The sequence below is a fragment of the Xenopus laevis genome, chromosome 5L, assembly GCF_017654675.1.
Source record: "Xenopus laevis strain J_2021 chromosome 5L, Xenopus_laevis_v10.1, whole genome shotgun sequence".
NCBI lineage: Eukaryota > Metazoa > Chordata > Amphibia > Anura > Pipidae > Xenopus > Xenopus laevis.
The window spans coordinates 109,189,750-109,202,343 of NC_054379.1; the positions used below are offsets into that span (position 1 = coordinate 109,189,750).

The 12,594-nt window shown below is 36.7% G+C and overlaps 1 protein-coding gene across 1 annotated transcript in view; it reads right to left on the bottom strand.

Moving 5' to 3' along the window:
• Positions 1 to 4,094: 4,094 nt before the first annotated feature.
• Positions 4,095 to 12,594, bottom strand: part of LOC108716196 — an 81,056-nt gene continuing 72,556 nt past the window's right edge. The window contains exons 62-65 of the mRNA XM_041563248.1: positions 11,780 to 11,959; positions 8,925 to 8,968; positions 8,521 to 8,630; positions 4,095 to 4,809 (exon numbers count right to left, since the gene is read on the bottom strand). Of these exons, the coding sequence (XP_041419182.1) occupies positions 4,768 to 4,809; positions 8,521 to 8,630; positions 8,925 to 8,968; positions 11,780 to 11,959 (376 nt within the window). The 3' untranslated portion in view covers positions 4,095 to 4,767. The remainder of the gene's footprint in view (positions 4,810 to 8,520; positions 8,631 to 8,924; positions 8,969 to 11,779; positions 11,960 to 12,594) is intronic.

Genomic DNA, 12,594 nt, shown 5'->3' on the forward strand with positions numbered 1-12,594 from the left:
ATGTTGATTATGGAATACAAGTGCATTCCACCATACCCGCAGCTCACATACCAAATGCACCGTAGCAATTACACACTCCCCAGAGTGAGTCTGCAATGCCTCCTAATGTAAATATATAAGATAAGATGTCAGATGTCACTTCCTCCTGTTTCATGACCTAAAAAAACTGATCACAGCACTATAGCTTGTGCTTTGAAGTGCATATGCGTTCCATTGGGATCCCTATTTGAACATCACACCCTTGCAAACGATTATCATACTTAAATTAATAAAATACAAATTTAGTGAATCCATGTAATATCGTATTACGATCTGTAAATCAAATAGTAGAAGGAATTGAGTTCACTTAGGTCGCGAGGGTGGTTTCATCACCCTGCCAAAGAAAGAAAAGGTCTATGTAGCGATAGTACTCCAAAGTATATTGCCAGAATGGTGATTTATATATATATATATATATATATATTATCAAAACAGGGGGGTTGTGGGAGCACTCTAAAGGCTTTAAAGTATATATAAGTATAATAAATGCTATTGCATATGTACCCAAAACAGGGGTTATTTTGTTACAAAGTTATGATCATAAAATTGATAAGCCACCATACCACGTCAAGGTAAACCCCGAATGGCGGTCCCTAACTTGTTTTATATTTTATGTGCATTTTAGCATTACCTGTAATCAATGTCCGTTGAACGCTGTTTTTTCACTAAGGGCTAAATCCTCCCCAGCCAGCAATCAGGCTTTTAAAGGAGAGATATTCCCAAAACAAACGCCCAATTTTAAAAGCATAGGATCACCACTAGTTTAAAGGGGGGGTATGGGGTGCTACAACCACTGAAGCTATGCCACAGCTCCTGGCTAAATATACAATATCAAAACAGGGGGGTTGTGGGAGCACTCTAAAGGCTTTAAAGTATATATAAGTATAATAAATGCTATTGCATATGTACCCAAAACTGGCTGGGGAGGATTTAGCCCTTAGTGAAAAAACAGCGTTCAATGGACATTGATTACAGGTAATGCTAAAATGCACATAAAATATAAAACAAGTTCCGCCATTCGGGGTTTACCTTGACGTGGTATGGTGGCTTATCAATTTTATGATCATAACTTTGTAACAAAATAACCCCTGTTTTGGGTACATATGCAATAGCATTTATTATACTTATATATACTTTAAAGCCTTTAGAGTGCTCCCACAACCCCCCTGTTTTGATATTGTATATTTAGCCAGGAGCTGTGGCATAGCTTCAGTGGTTGTAGCACCCCATACCCCCCTTTAAACTAGTGGTGTTCCTATGCTTTTAAAATTGGGCGTTTGTTTTGGGAATATCTCTCCTTTAAAAGCCTGATTGCTGGCTGGGGAGGATTTAGCCCTTAGTGAAAAAACAGCGTTCAATGGACATTGATTACAGGTAATGCTAAAATGCACATAAAATATAAAACAAGTTCCGCCATTCGGGGTTTACCTTGACGTGGTATGGTGGCTTATCAATTTTATGATCATAACTTTGTAACAAAATAACCCCTGTTTTGGGTACATATGCAATAGCATTTATTATACTTATATATACTTTAAAGCCTTTAGAGTGCTCCCACAACCCCCCTGTTTTGATATTGTATATTTAGCCAGGAGCTGTGGCATAGCTTCAGTGGTTGTAGCACCCCATACCCCCCTTTAAACTAGTGGTGTTCCTATGCTTTTAAAATTGGGCGTTTGTTTTGGGAATATCTCTCCTTTAAAAGCCTGATTGCTGGCTGGGGAGGATTTAGCCCTTAGTGAAAAAACAGCGTTCAATGGACATTGATTACAGGTAATGCTAAAATGCACATAAAATATAAAACAAGTTCCGCCATTCGGGGTTTACCTTGACGTGGTATGGTGGCTTATCAATTTTATGATCATAACTTTGTAACAAAATAACCCCTGTTTTGGGTACATATGCAATAGCATTTATTATACTTATATATACTTTAAAGCCTTTAGAGTGCTCCCACAACCCCCCTGTTTTGATATTATATATATATATAGATATATAGATATATATATATATATATATATGTTTGTCCTCCTAATCAGCCATAAATAAATTAGCATACGATGGAGCAACATTATTTCCCATCGCTGTCTCTTATTTTTGCCTGTAAAATGTATTTTCAAAACTGAAATAATTATGATCCAAAATAAAACATAATTAAAGAATAAAAGAGGTTAATAGTCAGATTATCATGTTTTTCCATTAGCAATTATTGGATTGTTGATCTCCCCAAGTCATGTGGAATATTTGTATATAAACTGTAGATGTCCAAAATGACTAATAAAATATGTGATTGTAACTGTGGATCTATTTTAATCGTTTCAAGTTTTATCAGAAAACCAAGTGAGTCCTAAATGAAGGAGGGGATTGCTGTCACATGAGTCTGTAAAAAAGAATCAATAAATTTGGCAAGTGGCTGGCACACGGAACGTGAGGCTGAAATATTTATTTGTATTAGGAGGCATTGCCGACATAGTCTGGGAGTGCGTAATTGCCACGGTGAGTTGGTATTTGAGCCACGGCATGGTGGAATGCACTTGTGTTCCATAATCAACATCCAGAGTAGATCATTCAGCTCCTGCAATAGATGGGGGAAGTGGATGTGACATCAGATGTCTTGTAGTAACTATGAAGGAAAGGAAGCACTTAAGCTAAAAGGTGATCAGTATGCCGCTACTTTGAACAACTTAATTGCCACAATGACTTTATTATTTGTTCCAGTAGATTACATGTGCGTTTCATAATCACAACCCAAAGCGCATGTGAAGTCAGACGCCCAGCAACAATCGTCAAGGACAGGGAGCAGTACTGAAATGGGTATAAAACCTGCTTGGACAATAGGACAAGTTCTGCCTTTTTCCTTTGAGGAAGACCACCATGGTCGAAATACATTGGGCTCACAACTTTTTTTTTCATTTTCTGTACTTTTTTTACCTTTTTCTTTTGATGTAATATTTTTTTTGTTTCTTTGAAATTGAGGGTGCAATCCTTTAGCTTATTTTTGCACCTAGTAACTTTGGAGACCCACATGCAGAGCCTCCTGCAGATTGGTTGCATTGGTTTAGTATATCACTCATTAGTAAATTGAAACTACCGTATTAAAAGTAATAAGTCAGCCAGTTTTGCCCAATGTGAGCTATTTCTTGACATTTTTTCTCTTTTAGAAACTTTTACCAAGCAAAATTCTTTGATTTTAGAGTATAATATGACTTTTTTTCACTAGGAATTGTCTGAAAAAGTAAAATTGTTAGAGGGTTTTTGAAGTATTTGTATTTTTTAGTGCATTATTTTCCTTTCGTATTTTTTTTTATCAGATCTTTTAATAAATGTCTTGACATTTATAGCTTAAGGGGGTTATTTACTAAAACTTGAGTTCATCTCCATTTTTTATTAAAACAAAGTTGACCATACTCCCATCCACCAATTGAACTAATTTATCAATAATTCTCCTTTAAAGAGCGATAAAATCAAGCTTCAATTCAAATCATACAATTTACACTTCGAAAACTTGACTTTAACGACTCGTTGCCGCAAAAACTCGACTTTATCGGACGAAACCCCAGACTTTGACATTAATTTCTACATGGGATTCGGATTTTTAGCAGATTTGGGGCATATATCTAATCTCTAAAAATACTAGTTTTTTTCCCCTCAAAATTTGAGTTTTCCCCTTTAAAAACTCAACCAGATAAATTTGAGGTTTAATAAATGGGCCACTTAGAGTTTGTGGATTGCAAGTTTAGTCACGGTTTCAAAAACCTCTAAAATCGTTTTTCTCTTTCCAATGCATTGATGTGAATGACTCCTTCCTGCTGTAGTTTCGTAGAAAAATTTGCAGACTGTGAAATGCAGAGTTTTGCCACAAATCCATGCCTGCCAGAAAAATTTACTTAGAGGCCCAACAAATTCTTGAAAAGGAAATGAGACGTGACCCCAAAAGGTTTGACAACCTCTGCCCTAGACCTCCCGTATAAAAACTCATACGCATGTCGGACAATGATGTTGCAAATCGGCACAGGTAACAATTAAAACATTAACATAGATTAAGCTAATACAACTGATTTAATTAAAATTTAATGGAATATAATAAATATGATTAAATATGCCATGAGTATTTTTTACAATCACAAATATATCTCAGATCTCAATTGCGTTGTCTAATATTTGCACTAGATAAATTAATACACTATTAATGATAAAAATAGATCCCCAAAATCAATTACTATCACAGAGTGAAATAAAATATATTTTCTTCCTAATTAAAAAAATAGGAAAAAACATTGGTACATAGAAATCTATATAAATTAGCATGTTGAGTTGAAGAACTAATTGCATTTGTTCATTAATGTAAACTTGCAAATGATGTGGGAAGAAATATTAGTGACAATGAGACGTGCTATTTCAATGTTGCTCACAGAAAGTGACACTCAATTCTAGGCATTTTTTTTTTAAAATAGAGACTGATTTCAGCTGCACATGCCTAGTGGCCCTCATGTAAACAAATGTAAAAAAGAAATGATGCAAGATAGGATTCATCCCCCAATAGGTGTGTGATAAACAAGGACATAACATATCATCAATAAATAGCTTTATCCTATAGTAAAGATGCAGTCACTTATACTTCTGAAAAAGAGATTAAATTGAACCAGGGGAAAAAATATTTTAACTGTCATATTATCTCTCAGTTTTAGGAAGCCAGCTAAAACGTCATTGAAGAAAATAGTTCTCTTTTCATTTGTCATTCAGTTCAGGTTTCAGTTCTGGTTTTCTCACCTGCAAAAAATAAATAAATCAATGAATACATTTTTTTGCCTAAACACAGAACTATTGTAATAGGTATTGTCTATTGACTCGCCTTGCTAGCAAGTCATGTGGCTTTATAGTAGCAATTAAATACTCAGTCTAGTCAAATAAGTCAAGTCAAGTCATTTTAAAGTATAAAGAAATACTTCCTATGCAGTGTAGGTCAGTGATGATACTTGCTCTAGAATGAGTGGAGTTTAATCTTCTCAGCCACAGTAAAGACTCCTAGTAGGGTCCAACCAGTTTACAACCAACAATCTCACAGGCCACAGTGAAATATACATTAAGTAGTAGCTGACCTTCTTTTATGACCAACAAGCATTTAATGCCTGCCCTAAAACACAACAGCTGTGCTCTCCTAGCAGGAGTATTGAAAGTCTGTAGAATGTCACTGGATGACTAAGCTCTCTTCAACTGTTTCTGGTTGCAATGTATTTCATCTTTAGCAATGTTCTGAAGAACACTATTGGGTTTAATTAATGATTAAATATTTTTTTAGTAGACTAATGTATGGAGTTCCTAATTACAGAAAGATCCCATATACAGGCCCAGAGCATTCTGCATAACTGGTCCCATATCTGTTGTAACATAATGTATCCCACTTACTAAAAGGAAATCCATCAGAACATAGGATTTTTTTATGGCCCATGTATGTTTTAACTTATTGATGCATACATTGTTTTACACTGTTTAGTCCCAGAATTATCATAGAGACATATAATCATTTTGTGAAATAAATGCATAAATCCTATAGTATGTGAGATGTGATATTGGGTTTTTAACTTGACAAATGAACTGTGGGAAGTCAAATCTATATTAAATATAGATTAGTGAATTCAATGATAATAATGAATTATCTGAAAATTAGCAATTACTGATATTACTTGGCCATAATTCAATTTATTAAATAAATGTGTAATAATTGTTATATAAACTATTCTTTAGAGTGGACATTTGCCAACAGAAATCCCCAAGGTGCGTAGCAGGTTATAAGAAATGGCTGAAATAATGCTAAAAATAACTATTATGCTGGCATTTTATTTCTTTATTTCCTGGTATTTATATAGCTCAGGCATATTTCTTAGAACTTTACAGAGATTATACATCATTTACATCAATCCCTGCCCCAATGAAGATTACAATCTAAGGCCCCTATCACATTCACACACACAGTGGGAGCAGCATTATCAGGAGCCATATAACCTGCATGTACAGTTTTGAAGGAAACCATAGTACCCAGAAGAAACCCAAGCAGACAAGGAGAACATCTTGCACATAGTGCCCACATTGGAAATGAACACAAGATCTGAGTGATGAGAGGCTACTGGCATAACTATAGAGGAAGCAGAACAGCAGTCGCCGAGGGGCCTGGACTGCAGGGTCTGCTTCCTCTATTATTAAGAAATTAATGAATATAGTAAGGAAATTCCCCTCCCCAGCCACTCTCTTACTGGCAGGTGGGGAGTGAGTGGGCAAGGGGCCAGGCAAGAGTGACTGTGTGGGCAGTGGGTACAAGTAAGAGTAGCCGTGCAGAGGGATGGGTAAATGTGGCCAAGCGCCAGGCCTTTCCAGTGTCCTGGATTACAATTCAAGAAAATTGAGGCCTCAGAGTATTTGTCAGATGGATTTAAAACCTTATTTGTATCGCATAGCCTTGCATGTTTCTTATCTCCATCGTCCCTTAAGGTGGCCACAGGCCTGCATTTTTTGGAAAGGCCACCAAGGCCTGTGCCTAGGGTGGCAGGATTTTAGGGGGCGGCATGCTGCTCAACCACACCTGCATTGGTTTGTAAGCACTGGGGATGCACAGGAGATAGAATCATTTTTTTTTTAATTTGCTCTAGTCCCGATGATGGAAATTTGCACGAATAAAGGGGAGGGGACAGGGCCAGCGAACTATGTAAATCCGGCCCTGGGTGGCCATAGACGTAACAATTACGATCTTTTTTGGAAAAGATCTTTCCAAGAAAGATCGTTCATTTCAATACACACGTGTTGAGCTGAATCGTCTGATATACAGGTAGAAACAATAGGATTGTACCTGACGATTCAGCACTAACAATGGCCAATTTTTGGGCACCTACTCAAAATTTTCCGTCCTGCCCAATTGATGAGCTGACCAATATCCAAGTCTTCTGCCGATATTGGTCAGCTCTTTTCCCATCATATATGCACCGAATATTGTACGAAAATTTGTTTGGCTTTTATCTGTGCGTCTATGGCCACCTCTAATCATATGCTGATCATAAGCCTATTATTAGTGCCGATTGAGATACAAAACATATAAGGAGATGCGATGAATACAGAATAAAACACTGGTTTTATTTATATATCTGTGTGGATGACTGGTTCCTGAGTGCCTGCACAACTGCAAATATGGTTTTGATCTGCCCCCTCAGCTGAAGGTTCAGGGCAGTGCACCTGAATCTCTTCATATACTTGGTGAGTTAACACTAGTGACCCTTTCTTATTTTCATATTGTGGATTTAAATCCTTGCAAAAAAAAAACCCCTGTTAAATATTGGACTCTGAACTACTCCAGCAAGATTAGCCTGAGAAAGTACTTTAGGCTGAAATACTGAATGCCTTTCATATCTTGAGGCAGAATGAGTATTCACAATGGTTTCTTATTTGAAGAGAATTCTTAGAATGCTGGGGAGTTTCCCATGTTTGCACCACTACCATGTCACACAAAAATGCTGAGCATTGGCAGCAGGCCATGGTCACAATTCCTGCTCCTCTGACTTTGTACTTTTTACTCTTTAGAGTCATGGCAAATTGGGGCAACTGCAGCACTTTTTCTACTGTGAAAAGAAGCTAGAAAGTTCTGTCTGGCTTGGCTTGAGTATGTACTTTTTTTTGGCACACATTATATTAAAAATTGTTACTGCTTACCAACTCATCATTGGATTCGGAGGGGATCAGATGAGATTTTGTTTGTACTTGCAGTATAAATGATGTATATAAATGTAGATGGTGGTGTTAGGCTTAGATACTTTTGAGTTGACTTTTCCATTTAGGCTTGAGAAGGGCCACATGTCTGTTTAGCATACAAATAGCGTACTTTCTGTTTGTGGATGCTAAGGTATTCCATCTTTGCATATTGCCACAACACAGGGATGTTGCCTCTGGTTACCAGGCAATTGGATTATACCAACCCTTACACTGCCTTAAAAAGTCTGCTCTGCTGTTTTTTTTGATTTTCCAAATAACTGTCACTGAGTGATTTTAACATAAGAATGTGTGGGTGTTAACATTGTGTTTGCCCCCTATATAAATTTAGCATTTTGGTGCTGTTGTAATGTGATATAAGGGTCAACAAAGAGTCATTGTGACAGTGGTGGCTGCATTGTTGTAGAAAACCAATTTCTTTGCTTTTGCTTTTTTCTTTACTAATGTGTTTTTTTCATGGCTGAGCACTAGCAATGGTCTCAGAATAGTTGATACTTTGGTTTCCTAGACCAAAGGGGATGACAAGGCTGGAGAGATATACAGTATTGGGCCGTATAGTAATGAACAAAACGATCCTGTTTCACCAAAATCACAAATGGTAAAATTTCAGTGAAATTTCACCAAATGTATTGGAGTCAATGGGAGTTATTTTCCAGCCCAAAATAAAACACATTTTTTTTGCCAGTGAAACAAAACGCATGGCCTTCAGTGTTTTCAAATCAGTTATACCTCATACAAGTTGTGTATTTTCTCTTGATGAGATCTCCAGCTTACAAGGTGAGGTTCATTTTCCTTCTTTGAGGCTGTTGGTAATATAGATTCTTTTACAGTAGATAAACCTGTGATAAACAGAAAATGTGACTTTATTAATAAGATAGATTCATGGTGTGTATACAGGAAGCAACCTTTAAAAGCTAAAGAATAAAAAAAAAAAACCTTTCCATTGCCTTCCAAAATGTATGAATATTTATTATGTGTGGCCATAAATATTTTTCCTCCCAGGAATAGCAGATTTGACATAGGCCAAAGCAATATAAATGAACTGAGGTATTCCCAATCTTTTGCTGCAACATAAAATGGTACTAAAAACAAGGGGTGCAGAATGCAGAAAAAGGAAGTGTGCCACTACTTACTGGACAGTGGGGATCGTTTCACTGTTATCTTGGTTGGGAATATCCTGTAGTTTGAAAATAAAGACAAAAGTATAATTTACATTTCAGAAATGTTCACTTTATTGCAATAAAATAAAACAACTACATTCATGGCACCGTTGGGCCAATATACTTTCTCCAACTCATTGTGAATGATACCAACAAAATGACATATAGGAGTCAGGATTTGTGTGGGAGAGCAGAAAAGCAGAACTGTGCACTACATGGTGCCGTTGAGTTGACGATAGTCGGATGAATTGACACAGCTAGAACATTTCCTGTGGATAAACATTTCCCTGAAAGTGTTAATATTTATAAAACTTTTTAGAATCCTTTATGTTTTGATGCAGAGGCAAAGAAGAGACCTTGGGTGCAGCAGATGGGGGAGATATGCCTTAGACCAGGTAAAAACCCTGGCGGGGCACAGACCCCCACTGCTGGCCCTACAAAAGAAAGAGAATTTGCGGCTCATCTCCGTTTCTGCCTCCCCTCTGGCCCTATTAAAACTGCACACCCAGTGCATTCTCTATCAAAGCAGGAGAACAAGCACAGCGGCTGGTGGGACAGTAGGTTAGAGGAGAGAATTGGTATGATAATTTTAAAGATCATGTGTCAAAGAGCCAAAGAGAGGTTCAATTCTAGTCAAAGAGAGGACTGCACATTTCAACACACAATCTCATGACTGTCACATCAGCAGTAAAGGATTTAAATGAATGATCTGGCAACTCAATAATTTTTAATCCATATATATCCAGAATAGACTTTCATCATCTTGTCATTTGTAGTGAACTCCCTCTGCTGGCCATTTTATGTATCTATCAAGCTCCTCCATTTGGCCATTCACAATATTACATTTGAACCTATCTGGCTACCATCCTCTGGTCATGTGACTGTGCACAATGCCTTCAGACTCCATTTCGTATGGTGGAAGGAGCACACCCAGTTCTATCTTCTCCCTCATGGTGACATTGCTGTTTAACCTCTCTTCTGCATAATCATCCAGTAAAATTCCACATACTTCACTAGGTTTCATTTATTGGAGTGCAGGGGGGTTTAACTGCATGTCAAATTACATGCAGCACCCAAACAAATATAATAAATGCCTATTTGCATTATTATGTAAGGGTAGAATGTAATACTCCTTATATGTAATAAAACTTCTTACTGGAAAGTTTGTCTGAGTAGAACATAAGTTCAGATATCAGGAGGATTTTCATCAAACACCATGCCCTGTGTTTTTCAAACCTAGCAAAACACTGAGACAAACCCAAGGGATCCAACACCAAAACAAAAACAAAGCAATGTGGTATAGGTGGTCCAGTGTATTGAGGAGTGCACAGATCTATACATTGGGGAGACAAAACAACTGCTCACCAAGCGAATGGCTCAGCACAGGAGGGCGAACTCTACAGGGCAAAACTCAGCTGTCTTTTTACACTTAAAAGACAAGGGACACTCCTTTGAATATAGCAATGTCCAAATCTTGGATAAAGAAGACCGCTGGTTTGAACAAGGCGTGACAGAGGCCTTCGACACCGCCATGTCTGCTAATGCTGTTCTAACATCTGTACCCCGGCGGTTTCAGAACATGTAACACATCTATTCATGCAACTCTCACAATTAACACCTGTTTCTAGGAGTTGTATGACACATTGTTAATCTTATCACAGTAACTATGCAGAATAAACACCTCTGTAAATTTCAGATGTCATCTCTTTGAAGAGTTACAATGTGCCATTGTGATTGGATTAGTGGAAGAATTTAAATGCCGGGAATTTCCCACACCAGTCAGTTGAACTGAAGAAGCTGCTCGGATGAGTAGTGAAACATCTTCAATAATTACTCAGCAAGTCCACTTATATTAGATTCAAGTTCAGATGGTATCACATATTTATAAGCAGCACTGTGGTATCATCTTTTTGGACACATATAACCTCACATTTTGTTAATGTTTTTAATTTGTGTTTGAAGATTTTCAACAATCCCTACAGAAAGCTTAGCCAGTCTATAGCCACCTCATGAACACTGAGCATAAGGAGTGTCACATACCTCCGAATATTACAAAAATGTAAAGATTGTCAAAAACATTCACAAAGATATTTAAGATTCCAGGACTCCACACTGAGCTGTCAAAATTGGGACTGTCCCATGAAAATTGAGTTATGGCGTTGCCTTCTGCTCTACTCTGATCTACAGTAACAAAATCACTAGAATGGGACTTGATGTGGACAATTTCTAAATGCCTCAGTTGTTAATTATATAAATTAAATAAACATTGCTTAGCTGCTACAGTACATTAAATGCAGTGTGTCCAGCATTATTCTTTTCTTGTTTTCGTTTTCAATTAATCAGTACCTTTAAAATATAAAAATAATTATGTACACTGATGGGCATTATTGTAAGTCAATATTTTGTTGATTTTGCTCTTACAACATGATTGGAAAAGAAAAAAACAACAATATTGCCATGCTATATGTTTCCAGAGGAAATTGGAAACACTGAATCTACAGAACTGGCGATAAGGTTATTGACATCATTTATGTCACGACATGCACAACCTTAGAAAAATAATGTACAATCTTCTGTGAAAAATGTGGAGTTCCATGACCAGACTGCTGCCTCATGCTTTTATATTGTCATAGAACTTCTGTGATTTCTAAGATCCCTATACTGTACATTATTATGTATATTATCACCATAATTTACAGTCAGGTTACATTAATCCTTATATAATCTATTGTTACTATGCACTTGCCATACAGAGCCAAAAACAAAAATCAGATGCTGGGCATTGTTTTTATACCAAAAGTTTGGTGAACATGAGATTTTTTAATTACCTTTCGGTGTCATCGTAATCTTCTTTCCTGTTACAGAAGTAGATAGCCAGTCCAATGCCCAGCATTAAGAGGAAAAGGAATGCCAAAGCTCCAAATAATATACCAAAGAAAGCATTCAGGTTCATGGAGAGATGTTCACACTGATCCCCAGAGACAGTGTATATGCTATATGATGTACAGCTGTAAAAATCAAAAGCAAGATACATGTAGGGGAAGATTTATTAAGATTTGAGTTGTGTTTTCCACTAAAATTCAAGTTTTCAAGGTTTTTTTTGTCAAACTGTATTCAGATTTTTTTTTTAAAAAACAATTTTTGGAGATTTTTTTAAAAACGTCAAATTTTTCTAGACATTATACCCAGACCCTGGATATATCTCAAATCTGAAGATACACCATCTAAAAATTGTCAAGGTCATGTAGGAGTCAATGGCAGAGGTCCCTTCAACTATTTGAACATGTTAATAGCCTTCATGATGTCTGAGGGTTTTTTTGGAGAATTTTGCCCAAAAACTCAATCAATTTGAATGATTTTAGATTTTTCCAACTGAAAACCTGATCAGTTCGAGTCTTCAGGTTGATAACCCCAAACACACTGATTTTGAGTTGTTTTTTCTTAAAAACTCTAAAGTTCAACCTTTGATAAGTAACTCAAAAAATGAAGATTCCCCTCAAAATTGCCAATTTACTAAAAGAAGAATACAACAAGTTTTGGAGTATTAATTCACAATGGTGAAAATTCTCTTTCCATTGGCGCAAATTCCTATCTCTTCTCCAGGTGAAATTTTTCCAGGGAATATTCTCTTTACTATGAGCAC